The 20402-nt window shown below is 44.2% G+C and overlaps 1 protein-coding gene across 5 annotated transcripts in view; it reads left to right on the forward strand.

Annotated features, from left to right (window-relative positions):
- The window catches only part of gpc1b (glypican 1b), a 76883-nt gene that overhangs the window by 46337 nt on the left and 10144 nt on the right, over positions 1-20402 (forward strand). For all 5 annotated transcript variants that reach the window (XM_037084344.1, XM_037084343.1, XM_037084345.1 and 2 more), the window contains 2 exons: positions 13710-13940; positions 14526-14689. In XM_037084344.1, the coding sequence (XP_036940239.1) occupies positions 13710-13940; positions 14526-14689 (395 nt within the window). The remainder of the gene's footprint in view (positions 1-13709; positions 13941-14525; positions 14690-20402) is intronic.

A 20402-nucleotide genomic window follows, 5' to 3' on the forward strand; every position in this document is an offset into this window, starting at 1 on the left:
TTCTATCGCTCTGTGTTCCTCTGTCTCACGGTCCCGCCTCCTTTTCACTCGGGAGTCTGTTGCTGTGCCAAAGGAATACGGTCGCCCTGCCAAGGGTGCGCGCTGGCACACGCGCGCGCGTGCACACACGTAAATACACAAACTCGCTCAAGACACACACATTCTCCTACTTAGTAAGTTAGTTTTATGTCATCGCGCGGTCCTTGAACTTTCCCATTCTTCAGGAAAACACCTCATTTAGCACAGTGTGCCAGTAAACAACACGGACTACAGGCACTCGCATTCAAGCAGCACTCAGCTCGGAGCTCTAAACACTCCAATGATGTGCATCCAAAAACATTGTGGATAAATAGTCGCACGTCATGAACGTTGCAACTTGTGTTGCTTCACAATTAAGTCATTTGGACCTTGTGTGTTTTTTTCCCCCCCTGCATGCTCGCCAGATGTGTTGCACGTACAGATTTCAGAAAGCTGCAGTGTTTGCTTTGAAACAGAAAAATCCAACTGCTGCGCCAAGTTTAGCCACACCTGTACATGCTGTTCCCTCCTTTTATAAACTGTGTCTCACGTCGCCTTATCTCACCCCTACGAGCTTCAAATGGGGACCGGGGAGCTGATAGAGGGAGGGAAGGGGAGGGGAGGGATATATGTGTGTTGGGACCTTGAGGTCTACAGACCATCTGTTGTTGACTGTGTCCTCTGAAGATGAGCGCCGACTGATAGACTGAGGTTAATTGGACCGTAATACTTTACATTTGCTGCCACATGATGATAACGGCACTTTGGCAGGACCCAGCCGTTTTTCTTTTCTTTTTTTACTAAAGACATCATGTTGTCATCCTCAGCTGTTGAAAGGTGCAGAGCAAGACAAGTTACTCCTGTTTCGGGCTTCAGTAAACAGCTGACGTCTTTACTATTCGGGAAGAGTATCTCGAGTTAGGCAGGAAATATTAAGTAAGGTTGTTATTAGGGATTAAAGTAGGCGAGGGGTATCTGATTCCTAACCATGTCCAGAGTCTTTGTGTTCGTATGGTCGCAGGAGGAGTGCAGTGACATTGTACTGCGCTGCCAGTCCCTGCACATCTGGCTGTGTTTAGCAGGGTGTGGGCTAGCTAGCGCCATGTGGCTAAGTGTAGGGTTTTACTGTTCCAGCCCAGGCAGGCTAGGCCTTTTTGGACTTTGAAAGAAGCCCCAACCAAGCCACAGATTAGAGGACCGGCATGCTCACATACAGCTGGACCCAGGCCTGCGAGTGTGCGCGCTGTATGTGAGCCTGCAGATGGATGTTTATATGCGTGTGTTTGTGAATTTGTAATTTAGTGTGTGTGTCACTGCGCGAGTGTGTGAACGAAAATGCTCGTTGCATACGTTATGTTTGCAATGCGGTTTGCACTCGGTCCTCTCCGCTGTCATTCATACTGTGTACAGAGGCACAAACTAAATAATACATCATGTTAAACAAAGATGCCGAATAAAGTGCCGAGGAGGTTGAAGGAGAGGACAAGTGAGAATGAGACAGATGGAATAATGAGATAGCGTGAAAAGAGGCGACGTGCCGTCAGAGCAAGGACGAGGGCAGGAGAAATAAACAGGTGGAACTGGAGAGAGTGTGAAAGAGAAAGAGAGATGCTGTTACATATGAAAGTGAGAGGGAAAAGGTCAGGAAGGACACAGAGAGTGATGGCACCAAAGGGAGCTGTGTGGTAGATGGCAACCAGGTGTGTTAGACAGACGGAAGCCTTAAACCTGGCAGGTGGTGTGCGGCCTAATGGTGCCATCGCTGGCATCTGGATCCACTGCGTGTGTCTGCGAGTGTTGTGTTCACTTGCACTGCCACCACATATACCAGACTTTTTACCTTGTGGAAAAACATTCTGATTTAGACTTGTTTATACAGTTTATCCAATGAAACTTTCAAAAGCATGGACCATATGACCAAAATTCATGACAATGCATGATAATGTCAGCGACGTATGTTTCTGCAGACCTCAAAACCGTTGAAATGTTGTATTTATTTACATTGCAGCTTTCCATTTCCTGAGGTTTTAATCTCCAATCTTGTGTTTTGATGATGCTGTGCTCATGGTCTGCTTTTTTTTTGGGCCCAAAAACCACTCTGGTTAGGAGATTATGTTTAAGCTTGGTTCTGTTGTTGCAAAAAAAAAAAAACGGCTGAGAGTTTGTCTCAACATCTCATCAAAAAGATCCAGCTTTTGTTGCCACAAACACAGCTGAATGTCCCCATGTTTTTGTTCTTGTTTTTCCTTTCCTCCAGTGTTTTATAAAGGTCCACAATGACAGAACCTCCTCTTTCCCACAGAAAACACTGCTGTTGAACACCTCGTCAGCAGTCAGCTGTGATCAATTTGTGACATCACACTACAACACAGAGTCACACATTTGTATCCAAACCTAGTGGACGGTTTGGCACGTAAGAACTGATTTAGCACAGCTGCTCTGATGTTATTAGCGGTACAGGTACAGGTGTGTATAAGTTGGCCAATCAGAAGAGACCAGTTAAAATCCTGCTTCGAACACTGGTTTTATTCTGGCAACTGGGCTGCCTCTCACGCCTCATGCTTGTGTGCGTGTGCCGTGTTCATGAAGGCTCGATGTTGTTTTGATCGCATTATCTAGCCTCAGGTGTGGCTGGGATGATTCATCAGACAACTTAAACTATCTCAACATAATTTCTTTGTTTAGTCATTTTTAAGCAAAAAGAGCCAGACTTTCTCTAGTTCCAGCCTCTCAAATATGATGATTTGTTGCTCCTGTTTCTTTACCTGACAGTAAATTAAATCTTATGGTTTTGGAACATTGTCGAACAAAACAAGAAGACTTTTAAGAGCCCAGATGATTTATCAGGCCTATTTCAGAGTTGTTTATATACAGCAGATAAGAAGAGTTTTGGGTCAAAGAGACCCAGGTCTTGAATCGTCAACACACACACAGAGCGCACACACACATTCACGCGCCAACACACTGTATTTATGAGCAGCCGAGTGTGCATCGGCCAGTGTCTTCCAGCCCATTTCAGTTCAAGGCAGATCAGTGGTCATAGAGCTTAATATGATTTGAAGAGGCCTGGCTGGCTGGCTGGCTGGCTGGCTTATATGGGTACACTCTTTTCAAGATGACCAAGCAAGGACTCGCTTATTTATTCATTTAAGTAGGACTCTGAACATCTCCCAGCTGGCCCCAGCTGGCGTGTTAAGTAACGCCACCTCCTTCCGCGGAGAGTGATCCCCGAGAATGACATCAAGCACACTCAAATGTGTCCTATCAGATTTAGGAAACAGGCAATAAACTTGGATCAAAGGACAAGTCTGTATCGCCGTCAGCTGATAGGAAGCGACACCCCGCTGTACTTCTTTTCAGTGAAACAGCACGGCGGCTCATTGAGTGCTTCAGATACTGAGAAAAACACTGTACTGTGATCCCGATAAGAGCGGCCGCGTCGGATCTCCGAGTGGATTTTCTGGTGAAGAGATATGCGTTTCCAGGTTAAAGCTGAAGATCTGAGGATATGGCAGTGTTTCAGTGCGAGGTTTATCCGCTGTACATCGAAGTCTAGACAAACTGTTCGAAACACTTCTCTGCATAAGATCTTATAAAAGAGCAGAAAAAACACTTTAAGCATTTCAGTAAACAAGTCTGTAGAGCTTGTTCTTATACGAATATGACATATGACACACATCCCACACCCTCCTCTGAAAGAAAGCCAAGCTGGGAATCACATGTAGCTCATGTTGTTGCACTGATGTGAGCACAGAGTTGAAATTCATGACAGATTCCATTGATTTGAAATGGGAGCAGAAAACTCCGACAAGCATGGAAGAGAAGGATATCAACCGTGAAACCGTCTGCATGTGTACAAGAAAGAATCCAACCTGCGGGGGGGGGATAGCGTTTTAAGCCTTATTTTTGGGCAAAGTAACCAAACTTTTTTTGTGTGTTTTCCATCAGATTTGACTTATACCTCTCTCTCTATTCATTTAGATAGGAGCCTTGTCTTGTTAGCCCCAAATAACTGCTCCCGGGACATTGCCAAGATGGCTGCTGAGTGGCGAGACCTGCCCTAAAAGAACGTAACAGCACCACAAACTACTGCTTAAAGTTTGATTAAGACCTGTGGTGGATTCAGGATGTTTGATGGGTACCAGCACACTGATGGGACACTGGAAAGGACACACTAGAGGGCACCTGATCACGTTTTTCTCCTGTCATATAGGGGCCTTGACGAGGGCACTTTCACTTCCCAAAAGAGACCTTCCCAAAACATTATTTGATGAGACTCATTGGAGGCTTTTTGCATTTTACCTCAATAGTTTGAGCTGATCAAAATCTGGCAACTGATTTCATTTTAGAAATCATTTTACCTGATATTTGTTGTCCCTGATGGAAATGGTATTGAAGAGAAACTGTTCTTAGCAATACTCGGGAAAGTACAAAGCAAAATGAAACACACCCCAAACACATTAACAGCAGAATACAAAAAAATAAAAAATAAAAAATATTTTTAAGTAGTTGGAAACAGACCAGAATGAGGATAAAAACATATTCACTAAATCTTTGGAATGAAAATTGTGGGGAAATTCACTGGCACTAAGTGGTTGTATTAATTAACCTTCCAGTTTTAACAACACAAGTTTTCAACCAGATTCAGCCCCAGTCTTCTTCTTCTTCTTCTTCTTCTTTGCCTTTCACCAAATCCCTGAACTCACGCTCACCGAGCTGAGACACCGGTGACACGTTCTACATCTGCGATTGCGAGATTCCTACAATTAGACAACATGATTGGATTCGCTCCTGCCGCCCACCTTCTAATTTCCTTGCTTTCAGGGTCACCTCTGATGATGTCATGAAAAGACAAGGACATCTGCTCCCATTGTGGGCGCTTGATTGGCTCAATTTATCTGCATGCAAATCACGTCGGCGGGGACCAGGAGTACACTGGCCTAATTATGCCAAACACATTACTCACTTGGAGCAGTGGCGCCTTGGAAGGATGAAGAAAGGGAGAGAGCGAGAGGAATGCAGCGTTAAAAAAAGGATGCTATTGGGAAGAAAGCAGTGGAAAGTGAGATCAGACAGCAGGGTTGTGGGGGGGCAAAATGATAGTGAGGGTAAGGAATGGTATGGAGTTTTGGGAGGAAGCAAGTGAGGGGAAAAAGCTGAAAAAGAGAACCAGATGGACGGGAGAGAAACAGGCACGGGTGAATTGTGCATAATGCTAGCCAGGCAAAGTCACAAGAGAGGGAAGAGAGAGAATCGTGGAATACAGACTTCCACAGAGGGCCTGTTGATAAATGACAGGCATTATGTGATGTGTCGGCTTGTTTGATATAGGAGACCTTTTAATAGCATCTAAATGCTGGCTAAGGGGCCTGCAGTGCTCCCGGGGCACAGTATGTGTGTGATAAGTGTTGTTATTGATGGAAAGTCAGACTGACATATAAACAGTCTAATGGCTCCCAGATCATCGTTTGCTCATTCAAGTGCGCCCAGGACAGCCATGTTTGTTTATGGCCGTTTGCGCTTATTTTTTCATTGTCCTTGCACAGGTGGGGACGTGAGGAAAGGCAGAGGATCATGGGTACTGCAGGGGGTAGAGAAAGTAGAGATCCCACAGCCACCTGGTTCCTGCTGAAGGGGCTGTCGGTGTTTCGCAGTCTGAGTTTTCTGTCGTCTTTGTCAATTTCTGCAACATCTCTCAAGTAGTAGACATTTGTTTGGGTCTTTTACAGGATATCTCAGAGCATACCCAACATATTTCAGTAAAATAAGGAGGAAAGCAGTTAGGACGTGTTGATGATGTTCCTAGAATATTTAATGTGGTTCCTGGCCGATCATGCTGTTGTGATGTCATAGTTTTGTGACACGTGCTGCCCTGAAACACCATAGCCATGTTTCTAAGTGATATATCGATGGACACCACAAAGTGCTGCTGAGGTTGAGTGGGCTTTCTTTGGGACGCTTGATCGAGTGATCGCGGATTGAAATGTGCTTTGAATGTTTCATTCAATTGTTATTATCTGTAATTATCTGTATCTTTATATACTAATTGGCTAGGTTTAGGCAACTTTCAGACATCAAAATACTAGTTAGGTTTGCAAAATCATTGTTTGGGTTAAAATATCACACGTGTTTAACGTTTAATGTAAAGGTGAATTTGTTTTCAATCTAACCAAGAATGTGACTGGTCAGTTTCAACAATGGTCCTGGAACAACATTAATGATGATGTTCTGGGATCATTTGTTTGGGGTTTTCTTGTAAATTCATAATATTGCCATTCATGAAACCATTTTTACATTTACATTACATGCACTTTAAACCAGATACAGGTGACTAAATGAGCAATTCTAAAAAAAAATGCAGCGGCATTAAGCTCGCAGGCGGCGCGACACCAACATGATAAAGTCATAACTCCTTGAGTTTGAATCACACGAATGTTGCACAGCTCGTTCTCACGCAGTCGCCTCATATTCCCAGACAGGATTTGAGTATTTTTTCCAAAAATTCAGGGCAGCCGTCAGCCAATCAGCCTGATTGTTTGTTTTGATGCAGATCAGAACCAGATGCAGCTTAAAATGTTCTGCTGTTGTAATAACAAATTTAGAGCCTCGTTGGCGGGGGTACGGTTCGTGCTCTCTGTGATCCTTTTAGTTGAATTTTTTTAATGCACCAGTGCCACCTGATTCTTCTCCTCCTCTCTCCTCTTGGACTGAGCCTCATCCTTGGCTCTTCTCTGTCTCCCCGCCTCTCCCTTCCTTGCCAAAGAACCATCCAGCTAATATGATCATTCAGCACTTGTCAAATGGACAAATTGAATTAAGGCTGTCAGATTTTGAAAAGAGATATACAATTACTGCTTTTGCAACCCTTTTTTCTCTCCTACTCCCTTTCATTCTTTCACTGATCCTCATTTTTCTATTTAATCCTCCCATGTCAGTATCGGGTGCACTGCCAAAAATCAAAATGATCTGTTATGTTTCTCAGCTAGGTTTTCTATTTATGGCCTCTATGAACCTATTGCGTTCTTAAGCATTCATGTCAACATGAGTGGGAAACGTGTTCTTTCGAAAATCAAGCCTTTCCAGAACTTGGATTGTATATTTTACAAGTTTTCTTTATTTTTTGTTTGGTCCTCCAACATGGTCCCGAGTGCCTTGAAACATTTCCTGCACACTTGAGACAATGTTGGAGGAAACAAAGTGAAGTTTTCTTTGCAGGAGACGGGAGAGTTAGGTGAGAACAGACACGTCGTTTTTTTTTTTTCTCGTCGGCCTGTGATTGCTTAATCACCAGCCACTTTTGGATCGGATCGCGCAATCAACTGCTGCGAGCTGCCACTTTATTAGACGGCGGCGCATGTTGCCAGAACCCGCTAAGCTCTCTGCATGAGGAAACTGATTCTTGGATTACCGTGGAATGAGCAGCACAAAGCCTTGGCCAGTTAATACCTCTGTGCGAGAAAAGTAACCCGGGATCAATCTGTGAACTCGGCGAGAGTGATTGACAGCGGCATGGAGGAGTGTTAGTGGCACCTCTGGTGTTGCACAGAATATCTGGTCAATAACAGAACTTGACACAAGAGACAGTGCGGAGGAGGAGGAGGACTGAAGATAGAGACGCACCAGGGAGACAGATGGGGGGAGGCTGAGGCTACGTGTCTGCTTTAAAGCACTGTATTGATTGATAAAAGACCAAGAGAGTGAACTGCAGAAGAAGGTGAAACACTTAATACGTGGTTTTACAGTATATGAGGGTTATCTGTGTGCACTCAAAGGTGTGTATGTGTGTGTCTAATCAGGCTTTAGACGTGGTGGGATAAGAGAAGGTAGGAAGAGAGTTGAAATAAGCCTCCTACATGTCAAGGTGGCCTGGATGTGAAGCTCGGAGTGATTACAAATGAAATCATTAACTCCCCCTCTCACCGCAGGAAGAAAGTCATTAAGACACACATGCTTGACTTGGCTCGCAACGAGTGTGTGTGCATAAGTCAGAAGGGAGTGGCAGAGTGAAAACGGCGGAGTAGACCGCGGTGATGGAGATTTCCTCAGAAACTGTTAATGACGGTGTGAAGTCAGCGGGGTCGTTCTCTGTAGCACCGCTCGACCAGCGGTGGGAAACATTCTCATGATGCAAAAAAATCGATGCGCGCGACGATATTGCGCCACATTTTCCAAATCGCATGCAAAACAGTCAAACCGATGAGCCGCGCATCAGCAGCTCATTTGCCTGTTTATTTGCTTGAAATCTGGACGACAGAAACATCAAGTTAAGATAAGATCACAGAGCGCAATATGATTAACCGTTGAATCAAAGCCCAGTCCCACTCTGTTTAATATATCGTGTAATGAGTCTGGTATGGTTATGAAGGGTGCCATATGCTGTACAGATTGTGAAGACCTTGAAGGCAAATTTGTGTTCTGGGTTATATAATATGAAGGAAAAAATGAAAACAAAGTCCTTGCTCACTGTCAGGATGACTGCTGGTGTCTTCATTAATTTGCACTTTTTGTCTGCTTGACTTTCATCAGAATACTGTGAATAGTTTGGACTTTACCTGAGTAGTTGGTGAATTACGTTGTGGCAGACACAGGAGACAAACGTTTGGATCGGCTGACAATGAATTAACCTGATGCAGTCCTTAATGACTGAGATTTTCCAGGGCAGCATACAGTCACTTTCGTCATTGACTAAAGGAAAACAGCAATTTTCAGCGATACAGCTTCCTCATGTTTACACGGCACATTTAGAAAGTTGGCTTTACTTTAAAACCGTCAGGAAACTGATTATCACAGCATTGCCAAATGAAGGAGACCATTTTACTTGTACAAGTCAAAAAGCTATAACAACTGGAAATGATTAGTCTGCTTGATAATTGGTCACTAACTAAAGTCACACTGTCAGATTTTCCAGTGCAGGCCTGTCACAATTAATATATATCCTGATCCTGATTGGAATTGTTGCAGCTGACCAGAAAAAGGATCATAAAAGTCATATTTCCATGAATTTCTGTTTCATTAATATTGATTTTATTTATTCAACTTTTTAACAATGTCATCTTGTTCCACCTCCCTCCTTTGCTGTGGTTTGACAGCACCAGAATGAGCGCCACCTACAAATTTGTACCACATGTGGAGTAAAAACCCGCTTAATCCTTGAAATGTTACAATAAATCATCAGGTGAATTAGGTTCCAGTCATTGTTCGAGGCAAATACAATGTGTTAGCATGAAGCTCCAGACTGTGCGGCTGCTGAGTCTTTTCTTTCAGCTTAGATGAGACCACTTTTTTTTTTTGCTAGTGGCATAAGATGTAGAGAAAAAGCAATTAACACAATGACAATTATTCATCAACTTAAATTTCATGATGGTGACAGTCCTCCCACATGACCACCACTACTCTCAAAAAAACAATGGATAAAACTACCCCAACTATTGTTTGTCCCCTCATTGTCCCTCCACACCCGATCTGCTGGGATAAAGCAATTAAGAGCCCTCTCCCATCACTCCTTCCTCGGACACTGGGGATTGGGGATGGGTGAGGAGGGTGGAGGTTAGGCTTTGAGGGATGATGGAGGATTGAGGGAGAGAGAGAGAGAGAGAGAGTTAAAGGCAGACGGGGGTGAAGGAAGGGATGAGCCCGTGGCTCCACATATCATGGAGACACAAACAGATGAGGAATGAGAAAGGTCATCTGAAACACACACACACACACACACACACACACACAAGAAGCACATGCGCGCACACATGCACGGGGGCTTTGAGTCATACTAATGATGATCATTATTCACTTGAGCTGAAGGGCAGAGGAGAACTGGACAGCGTGATACCATTTACCAAGATCTGCCTTCCACATGTGGTGATCCCAGAGCACTTAAAAACACACATTAGGACTGTAAACAGAAACGTGGATAATTCATTTGCTGGGGGAACAACTTCACTCCGGCACCTAAATGAAACTACTTCTGCTGAAACCCTTTTTCGTTGAGCCGTTTAGCATTTTTTTTTTTCTTACAGTATGGCTGACAGTACACAGCAGGAGTGAATCCTAATGGGGATTAAAAGCAAAGCTGCACCTGTCACAGCTGCTCCCTGTCTGTCTGCCTGCCTGCCTGCCTGCCACTGTGTACTCTGGATACTGTGTGTGTTTGTGTGTGTGGTTGCCAGTGATGCTCTTGTGTCTATGTGTGGATGTGCTGTCGCCTTGAAGTTGGTGTCTCTCTGCGCATGCTTTTCTGCTGACTCCTGGAAGTATGTTGTTTTGTGGATGCGTTTGTGTGTCCGTGTGAGTGACATCGACGGCGCTCTCCTGGTGCTTTGAGGCCGGACCGGAGCTGCGCTTCCAGAGAGTTTGAGTGACGGGAGGTCAGTGAACAGGGGAATGACGTGTCATCCGGCCAGGGACGCTCGCTGTTACACAAGTGTGCCGGACGTACGGCTACAGCATGTCAGAAGCAGTTACCTCAGAGATGGTTATAATCTAAGAAACGACTTGCGTCACACCGAAGACGAGGCACCACACCATTCATTATGTTGCCGTTCACTCTGTGCTCTGAGGTCTGCAGCTATAATGAGGAGCTGACTAGAAAGGTTTCTCTAACTTGTTGAGAACATTTTGCGTCATCCTTGTTGCGTAATGGACTCTTTTCATTTAACCTCATTTATTCATATATCAAACAAACTGAACGTAGTCCATCACAGATCTTGTCGTCTGACAGTAGGGCTTCAAACCAAATAGTTAGGTGGTGAGTTTATTTAAATGACATGCACACATTTAGTAAAACGACAAGCCTGCCACATCATTAAAACTGTTTTGAAGTAGAAACATTTAAAAAAAATTATATTTGATTATGTAACACCAGTGAGGAGGAGCTCAATACAGCAAAAGACCAAATGTTGCAACATTTAAACATACCAGAGGGAGTTTTTGACTGGTTATGAAATAGTCTCCTTTAGTTTATGACCTACATTAGCAAAGAAGACCATGGACAAATAGAATAGGCTATTTCTAGAAACTGTTTGTGGACCCATTGGGATTAGAAAAATCATGAAATTAAAGGTGCAATATGTAAGAATGTGCCACCCATCAAATTAACCTCCATCTTATCTTTCCCTCTTTCATCCAACAGCTAACATAGCTAACATAGTATTCAGTTGCCTAAGCTATTGCTACATTAGCATTAGCCTCTGTTGACCTACCAGTCGAGAATAAATGTTACTCATAAGTTTAGCGTCACACTTCATGTAAGAGTGAAACAATAATGTTAACTCTGGTTTGGCTTCTTTTTCTGCTACTCATTTTATTTTACGCCAAACTTCTTGGCTGGTGCAGGCGGATAGAATATCTTTATCCTGACATGGTGGCCTGGTAGAATGAGACAATATGGACAAAAAGCTAGATGATTAGCATAGCATCTCTTCGGTCTTTTTTCTGTTACATCCTCATATTCTGGTTATTATTTAATTAATTATTTCATTTTAAACTAAAATTCTTTCATATAGCCCCTTTAAAACTATCTTTTTTTATAGAGGAGTGCTGAGGGATGAATTTAATTATTCTCACTGCCTGGTGGTGGTGTGGCACTAAAACAAAATCAACTTCATTTCACCATCATCACATTAGTAATTGTTACTCTTACGTAGCCACAAATAAAACCATTTTGCATCACCACTATGCATCATGAAGGCAGCTGAGTTTAAAAAAAGATAAACAGCACTGACATTTTGTCGCCTCTTCCCTTCGCTCGCCTTCAACACAGATGCACATGTTAGACGGACCAAGACCTGAGGGACACGAGTCAGTGATGCTCATTCCACTTTTGTCCACAGGGGCCGCCGGTATCAACAAGATACGAAGGCTCCTTGAGGCTGCTTTAAAAATAAAGCTGTTTTTTTAATTAGATTCTTATAGATGTCAGCCCCCCACTGTGTTTGTGAACCCAATTAGAAGCAAATATTTCGGCCTGGAGACAAGTATGCATCAAAAACCAGAAACTGACTGACAACATTACATAACCTAATAATCTACAGTGAAACCCACTTCAGGGAAATGTCAAGGCTGTGGTTGTAGAGGGGGGTAATGTGCAGCTGATGTACCGGGGCTTGGAGTTCTCATCACCAAAACAAAGGTAGTACATATTTTAAGGTGCTCTAAAAGTACCAAGCACCGGATGGCCTTTAAATGAAGCAAAAGCAGGAATATGAAATGATGAATGTCTCAGAGTGGATTTTAGATTGAGGCTCATTCAGCGCTAAATACATCTCTTCAAATCAGTGGCTCCGGTGAGAGTAGACCTCTTAGCTGTGAGTCTGCAAAAAAAAAGAAAAATGCCGGAGGAAGGCAGCAAATAACAGCAGTGGTGGAGCGGCTGGTGTTTATTAATGAGTGGGAAAAAGCAGAACAGAGATACAGTACATCCATCCAACAAGGCCAGTGCTTAGATAATGCCACGCAGATGGGTCAGGATGAGCTTAGCATATTAACACGTTATGTAACTCCAAGTGCTGTGATTGTCTTCAGGCCGAGCGCATGTGGGCGTTGGGAGTTGTGCTGCTGTATAACTTTGCCTTTATTTATTTCCTCCATAGGTTGTAGTTGTCAAGGAAACTGTACGGTGACAGGGCGTCTTTGAATTTGGTTTAAATATGTGGCAACGTGGTGTGCTTTTTTTTCTTTCTTTTTTGCGCGTTATGATGTTTTTCAGAACAGCTTCGTTAGGGGGGGATAAGCTAGCTCCAGGCTGGGTGTCCCCTGTGGAGGCCACAACCTTCCGCTTTTTTCTCTCGTCTCCTCCCGATCTAGGCTGGTGGCAGGCAGAGATAAGACACCGGCAGAGTAAACACTGCTGCAGACTGCTTCCCATCTCCCCTCCGCTACACACACACGCCCAGCTTGAACCTATTTTGTAAGGGAAGATGGCGGGAAAACCTTGGCCCGAATGGATGGATGGTCTGGCTACGGTGTTGTTTGCTGCCGAATTTTCTGCTGCCAGAACAGAGCCTAACAGAACCTCATTTGAAAAATGTTCTCTATGCACAACACTGATGTGAAAATTTTCATGCAACCAGCTGGATTCACAAAAACAAACTCCATGTGTGAAAGTGTGCCCTTTGATCAAAACTCAGCGCTGACCCAAAGGCCATCGCTTCAAAGTAAATAACATTTCTGAACCCCAAAATGTTCCCTTGCAGACTCAGCATTCTATCAGATATTCCGTCGGTGCGATATCATGTCCGAATCATGTATGTAAGTGATGTGGTGGAAACATGAGGGCATTATTTCAGATTTTTTTGCTGTGTGCTTCTCTTGTTTTTGTTTGTGCTCGTCTCAGTCAAACTTTAACGGTCTCCTACTTCATTCCTCCAAGATTGCCAGCCTGACTGCCTCTGCCTGTACCCTATATCTGTAAATCCTCACTTGGAGCAGTATATACTTCACCCCGAAGCGCTGTCAATTGTCTGACATCCCCTAGAGACACTCTTGCATACTCCTGCTTAAAGTTCACCGACGGTGAGGCAGCGCTGGTATGCAGCACAAAGCAGCGAGAAGAGGAGAGGACAATTTTGGAATTGCAAAAAAATAATCTGCTTTCCCGCATTTTAGTTTATATTTGTCCTCACCGAAGCCTTAAAAATGACTCAGAGGCGCTTCCCTCCTTCTCTTTTTTAAAACCATTTCATTTTCTTTGTTTGTAGGTTACTTCCTGGAGCTGCTCAACCGCTCAGATATCAGTCTACAGGAGACTTTCACCCAAACGTACGGCCTCCTCTACTCCCAGAACTGGCAGGTCTTCTCCGACCTTTACACGGATCTGAGGCACTACTACCGAGGCTCCAACGTCAACCTGGAGGAGGTGCTCAACGAGTTCTGGTCCAGGCTGCTGGAGAAGCTCTTCCAACATGCGAACAAGCAATACGCCCCTGCAGGTACATCCAGCTGTTTTCTTTTTCACACAGTTTTTCCTCTTACTGTGTCATCATTTATCCATCTGGGTTGTTTTGGTGTGAGCTGCAGAGTTCTAGAGGTCTTGGCCATGACTGCCTTCTTGCATGGAACTGAGGATCGCACTCAAAACACATTTTAAAAACTCAGCACTCTTTCCAGAAATCATGACCTAGTTACTCAAGATAATCCACAGACCTTGTTGTGAGCTGCATCATGTTATGGGACCATTTCCCGCCAACCGTATCACTGCAACAGAAGCAGGCCGCAAGAGGCTGTAATGCTATCTAGCCCAGTTAGCCGGCCTCTCGCTCTTTCTGCTGGGCGATACGGTTCGAAGGCTGCAGTCCAATAGAAAGAAAATAGCTCCTATGTGAAATTGCTCGCAGTGAGGTCCGCGGATTATCTCGAGTGTCTGCAGGAGGGTGTCATTATATTTGAGAGAAGGCAGACATCTCTACAGCCGACGTCTCCAAAACTGGACACCTCGCACCATGGATTAAAAAAAAGCACCGAAGCTATTTGTTCTATTTCTATGAAGATTTTAATGATGTGTGTGTCGGTTTCAGGTGAGGACTACTTGGACTGCGTGTCCAAGCAGATGGAGACACTACGGCCCTTCGGAGACATACCCCGTATTATGAAGATGATTGTGACGCGCACGTTTGTCGCGGCGCGTTCCTTCGTTCAGGGGCTGGTGGTCAGCGGGGAGGTGGTGCGCAAGGTGTCCCAGGTAAAACATCTCTCATCCCCACCCCCTCATCACTGATTAGTCTCTTTCCTGTTAAGATTATAGTCCCGTTTGCTTGCTTTCTCACTGGTGCCGCAAAGTTCTTCTCTGAACCCACTATATGCTCCTGTGTTAAAGGGTCGGTATTCATCTCCCCTTGATGTTAACACCTTAACACACACACACACACACACACACACACACACACACACACACACACACACGCACGCACGCACACACACACACGTAGTGATACACATACACACAGGCCTGTTTCTACCAGTCCATGCACATAGTATAAAGCAGAGGCAGATCAATGTTGGTGGAAACGAAAAGGCTCCATAAAGTACAGCCCGCGGCTCAGACAATCAGCCCCTGCAACAACAGTTAATGTCAGCTCCGCGCTGACAAATGTCTCCCCAGGCCGCGGGGAGGGTTAATATCTCCCGAGAGGAATGGTCCCCTCGGTGCATAAGACAAGAGTAAGGTTAAGATCAGAGCAGGACTAGGAAATGATTTCAGCTCCTGAGAGGGGAGGTGGCCGGTATTGACGCACCAGTGAAAAATATCTTCCGTCAGAGACCGGGAGAGCAGAGTGTGGAGAGCAGCAGCCCCGTGAGAAATATACACATCCTTTAAGAAAACCAATGCCGTACCAGAGATGAATATTACAATTCTTTTTTTTCCTATGGTGAAATATTACAAGGTCAGGGTGTGTGTGCGTGTAAGCATGAAAAGAGGGAAAGCGAGAGAAAAAACAGTGGCATGACGAAATTGGTTGTGTTCCTGGTACGTGACTCCAAGGCCACACACTTGGATGCATGTCAGAAAAATAATCTATATGATCCCTTTTCCCTTTCAGCCTGATGTATTGTGTTCCGCGAGGCACTGTGGGCGGCACACACTGTACTTTGCGCTAGCTAGCGTCAGAGTTAGACAGCCTGGCCAGGCAACATCTCTCTCTGCCTCACTTTGGCCCAGAAAGTAGGTGCCACGTTGCACACCTACACAGAGGGACCTGAGGATGTCTCAATTAGGGACCTGGATGCAGCAAAGCATTGCACACGCAACATCCACAGGGGACTGAAACCAGGAATAACAACGAAAACAGCTAGTCTAGCGTAGCAGGAAGCTGGTGAATAACAGGGCGCAGACAGTGACAAGTGAAACTGGGGCTCAGGTAATCATGCAGCCTCACTAACGGAGCTAGTGATGTGACAGTTATTGCTGTACTTATTAGGCCCTGTTGAGACCTCCGATTTCTATGCATCCTGACCGATCCAATCACAAGTGGACTGCTGTAAGTACAAGTGCAGATGCCCTCAAGACACACTGAGGACTCATTGAGATCTCATCACTAAGACCCAGGGCCAGATTAAATCAGTTTTAGAAATGCAGCAAACATTAATCAATATAGGCAATTTATATTTTTGCTCATGCAGAAAGAGGCCAGGCTCCCTTAAAAAAACGCTCACTTTTGCTTGTTTCTATGTTTGGAGCCACATTATAAATGTTGTGAGACTGTGTCTTTGACACTTTTCTAACTATTTTTGCCCTCTTATAAATTTGGCAAATGCTATTCATTAATTTCTTTCTGTCTTTGTGTCCTGACATGATCACGTGATTGTTTCGATTATTTCTTTTTTACTCTATCAATGTTGATATGCTGTGGTTTCTCTCTTGTGATAAATGTACGTCGCTTTGGAGGAAAGGTTCTGCTAAAAGCCCTAAATGTAGATGTATATGTGTTGAGAAAAATAATAATGGCAGGTTTGAACTGAGGGTTAGACTCAGTAAGCAGACAAGGGACTAAGGATTAGGATTAGCATGGGCAATACACCAAGGTGAGAATGCTATTTATTGGCTTCCGACCCCTTCAGAGGTCTGCCTGCAAGATGCTAAACTACAAGTCGCTCCCTCAGTGCATAAGTAATACATGCACACCTCAGCATCGGATCCGTCCCCTCCAACAGTGATGCTAATTTCCACCATGTGGCTTCTTCATAATGCACCTTTCCCCGTCTGATGCCATTTCGCCGGTCCTGAAGGACAGTGAGCGATGTGTTCATTAAGCTGCCGAGGGAAAATGCGTAAATAATTAGCACGGCTTTTACGAAATTACCAAATGTCATCCCAGTGCTAATGCCAGGGCACCGGGGCCGCTGCCACTCTGAATGAGGTCACTGAGTGCCTTCTGCCCTATTTACACACACTCATCAAAAGTCTGTATTGCAAGGATAGTCACTATGGACACACTTGGACTATCTTTGTAAAAGGGAATTACCAAGCTCGGTCCACTGAACTGTGCGAGGAAGACGGAATGTGTAATTTTTTCCCCTGAATCATCCGAGTTGAGGCCAGCTCGGTACGACTTAACTGAAAAAGGAGTCGACTTCGACCGACTGTTCAATTTTGTATTCATAATCTGTGCACCGCCGGCAGTGAATCGGCACTGTGCTGTACTAAATGCAGATTGGAAGAGCACTGTGATGGGAACAAATGAGACAGTGAGAGAAAGTGAGAGGACAAACTCCTTTACTTTAACGTCCCTTTCTTACTCGCACAATCCATCTTCCCGCGGTGAACAACATCTCTGTTGATATTTCCCAGAGCTGTGCCCCGCGCTGTCCTCTGTCTCCTTTAAGTGTCAATAGCTCGGTGTGCTTATTCGGATCCCAGCATTCCCCTCCTTTTCCCCTGTAATTCTATCTTCGATTGATTGGGCCTTAATGAGACAACCACTCTATTTATAGCTATTGCCACTTAAAGGGCCCAGTGACTGAAGATGTTTACCACACGATGCTCGAGGAGGCATTGCACTGCTTGAGAGAGTAAAGCTGGAGGAAATAAAATGAGTGTGCGCTCTGAACGCTCTTTGTGTTCGCTACCAAACTAGCATAAAACACAACATGAATCCATGCAGTGTTTTTCAGATGGATTAGTCGTGAGAAAAAAGCGCTGTGGTGAAAGGTGATGAAAGAGTTTCGTGGAAATAAAAGGAGACAGAGAACACAGCGAGAGAGGTCGAGATATGTGGAAGGAGAAGAAAAAATGAGTGCAGTCAGATGCACTCTGTCTTTCTGGTTAAGAATTAATTCCTCCCCTTGCTTTTTTTTCGCTCTGGGGCTGCACCAGTTGCTGTGTCCTCAACTTTTTTTTTTACGGACTGCTTTTATTCCCTCGGGCATGGGAGTGGAGGAAGTAGGCCACGCGCCACATAGCTCACTCTGGAGGCAAGGAGTCTGGATCGGCTCGCTCTATAACACAAGTAGGGGGTGGGTGGGGGGAGAGGTCGCTCATATATCCTTACTAATTACAGAGGAAAGACAAGCAGAGAGGGGGGAGACGGGCAGAAGAGTCTCGGGCTCGACTGCTCTGGGCAATATAGGAAGTACTGACAGGTATGGGGAGCATGTTGTGAAGGTGAGGCAAGGACAAGTGAGGCTGTGGGGGGTTAAAATGTAGCGCAGTCATCTCATAACCCTGAAGCCTTAAACGATCTCCTGACATCTGCTGAAAGGCGAGCGTAGTATATCCGATCGGTTTCTCAGTTCACTGCCAGAAAACGTGTCAGTAAATGTTTTGATTGGCAATTAAAGGTGCAATATGTAAGATGAGGCCACCTGTTGTATTCCCCCTCCAAGCAAACAGGCAGCAGCATGTAACTAGAGTAGCCACTAGCTGCTGGTAGCTGCTAGCAGGTGTATTAGCTGACTCTGCCCAGACTTGGAGCTCAGACCACTGATGGGGTGTTGGTGTCATTTACTATCAAAGAAGAACAAGAAAACTGTTGAGCAGTTTCAGTACGTCCCTCTGTGCTCTTGGTATTTGAGATTCAGAGCCCAGCTGATACATTGGTTAACTGATATTATCCACAGATATGAAAGATATATCGTATCGGTGTACATTTTAAGTTGTCCCTCATGCGGCAGTATTAGAATGTCTTTTTTATAGGACCTAATGCAGTAAATTATCCTTGGGGTTATTTATAAGTACTGAAAAAGAAAGAAGTGCATTGTTTCAGTGCTAATAATCCGCCTCCGTTTGCAAACACATTTGACGCATCACTGCAAAACATTTTTATATTTGGGCTCTTATCGAGATGGGATTTCTCAATTAGTCTGTTGTTTTTGTCTCATTTTCAATCACAGAAAATGGTGAAATATGTTTCCCAAATCCCAAGATGGCACCTTCAATGCCTTGTTTTGTCCTCAACTCAAAGATAGTTGTCTTACTGTCACAGAAGAGAGAAGAAACCAGAAAATATTTAAGAAGGTGGAATTGGATGATTTTTACCCAAACCCTACTGCATTTTCTAAAAGATTACTCAAACCTATTTAGTGATTATCAAAACAATTGGCAAATAAATGTAATAGCTGACAGTCTATTAATTATTTGTTGCTGCTTTAATTTCATTTTCTTTTTAGTCTATAGGAATTAAAATGAATGAAGTTAATCCTTCATTCAGAGTTTTCAACCCGCGGTCTATGAGTTATTACTGTGACAGCCTGTCTCTCACGGCGCCCGGTTCACCACAGCCTCCAAGGTTACCGAAGAAGTTGTCAACATCAACGTCCAATTAACACCGCGGAGGTGCTACACGCTGTTTCATGTCTGTTGCGCGCAGCCTGGGATTGCCAGCATTAATACTGTATGGATGATGTAACAGAAACTAGATTAACGACTGTCTGTCCTTAATAAGTACTTCATTAACATCATCCTGGGTTTTTTTTTTTTTCTCTACTCCCCTGCCACCGCTCCTCGGCGAACCTCGTAGCTTTTGCAACACTCCCCTTTCTCCCTCATCCTGACTCTATTTCTCCACTCATCCCTGCACACTCCCTCTTCTGCCTCACCAAAAAAGCATTCATCTGACTCATCCCCGGCTAATGAGTGGTAGGGTAGGGACGGGAGGAGGGAAGAGAAAAGGAGGGCAGCAGTGAGGATCTGACTCATGTCTCATATGACTTGAGATTAAGCCTGGGAATGTGGTTATTGCTTTTTTTCTGTGTCACTTATTTCACTTTATTCTGTCCTCTTCTGGCAATAATTACCCCCAAAATTTTATTGGTTGCTTTTAATGCATCACAGATACATTTAGGCTTATTATGTATTTATTTATTTTTCTTTAGTTTTAGATTTAATTTGGGGATGAAACAGTGTCGAGATAAACTGCTTTTGCTCTGTGTGGATCAAATATGATTAGATTTGGTTTTAATGATCCATGTAGGGGAAATGGGGCTGATGAATCCATAAATAGTCACCGAACACAGCCAAGAAAGAAAACGACTAAGAACAGAGAAGGACGTTGGAAAACTTCACAGCCACCATGTTTGATATTTGAGCTGATGAAGGAGAGCACTGTAAATAACACAAAAGAAAATATGAATCCAATTCTGAGATGCACACAATAAGTACACCATGGAGGACGAGTGCTGCAGATCAACTGGCTTTGTTAACGCTGAGTACCGTCGGCGGGGGGACGACTCTGCTGTCTGCAGTCTGTTTTCATGTCCAATAACGCTGAGCAGGCTTGAATTTTTACCAAAGGACTGACAGGTCTGGAGTGTCCAGAATGTCTATGATTTGTTTTCCCACCTGATTCCTATTGTTGTCCCGGTCCCACTGTATATTTGCTCAAAAGCTGGTTTTAACTGTGACTTTGCTGTTGGAGGAACAGTTTCCAGGAAAAGCATCAGGCTGGCCCAGATGTCAG

The sequence above is a fragment of the Acanthopagrus latus genome, chromosome 21, assembly GCF_904848185.1.
Source record: "Acanthopagrus latus isolate v.2019 chromosome 21, fAcaLat1.1, whole genome shotgun sequence".
Classification (NCBI taxonomy): Eukaryota; Metazoa; Chordata; class Actinopteri; order Spariformes; family Sparidae; genus Acanthopagrus; species Acanthopagrus latus.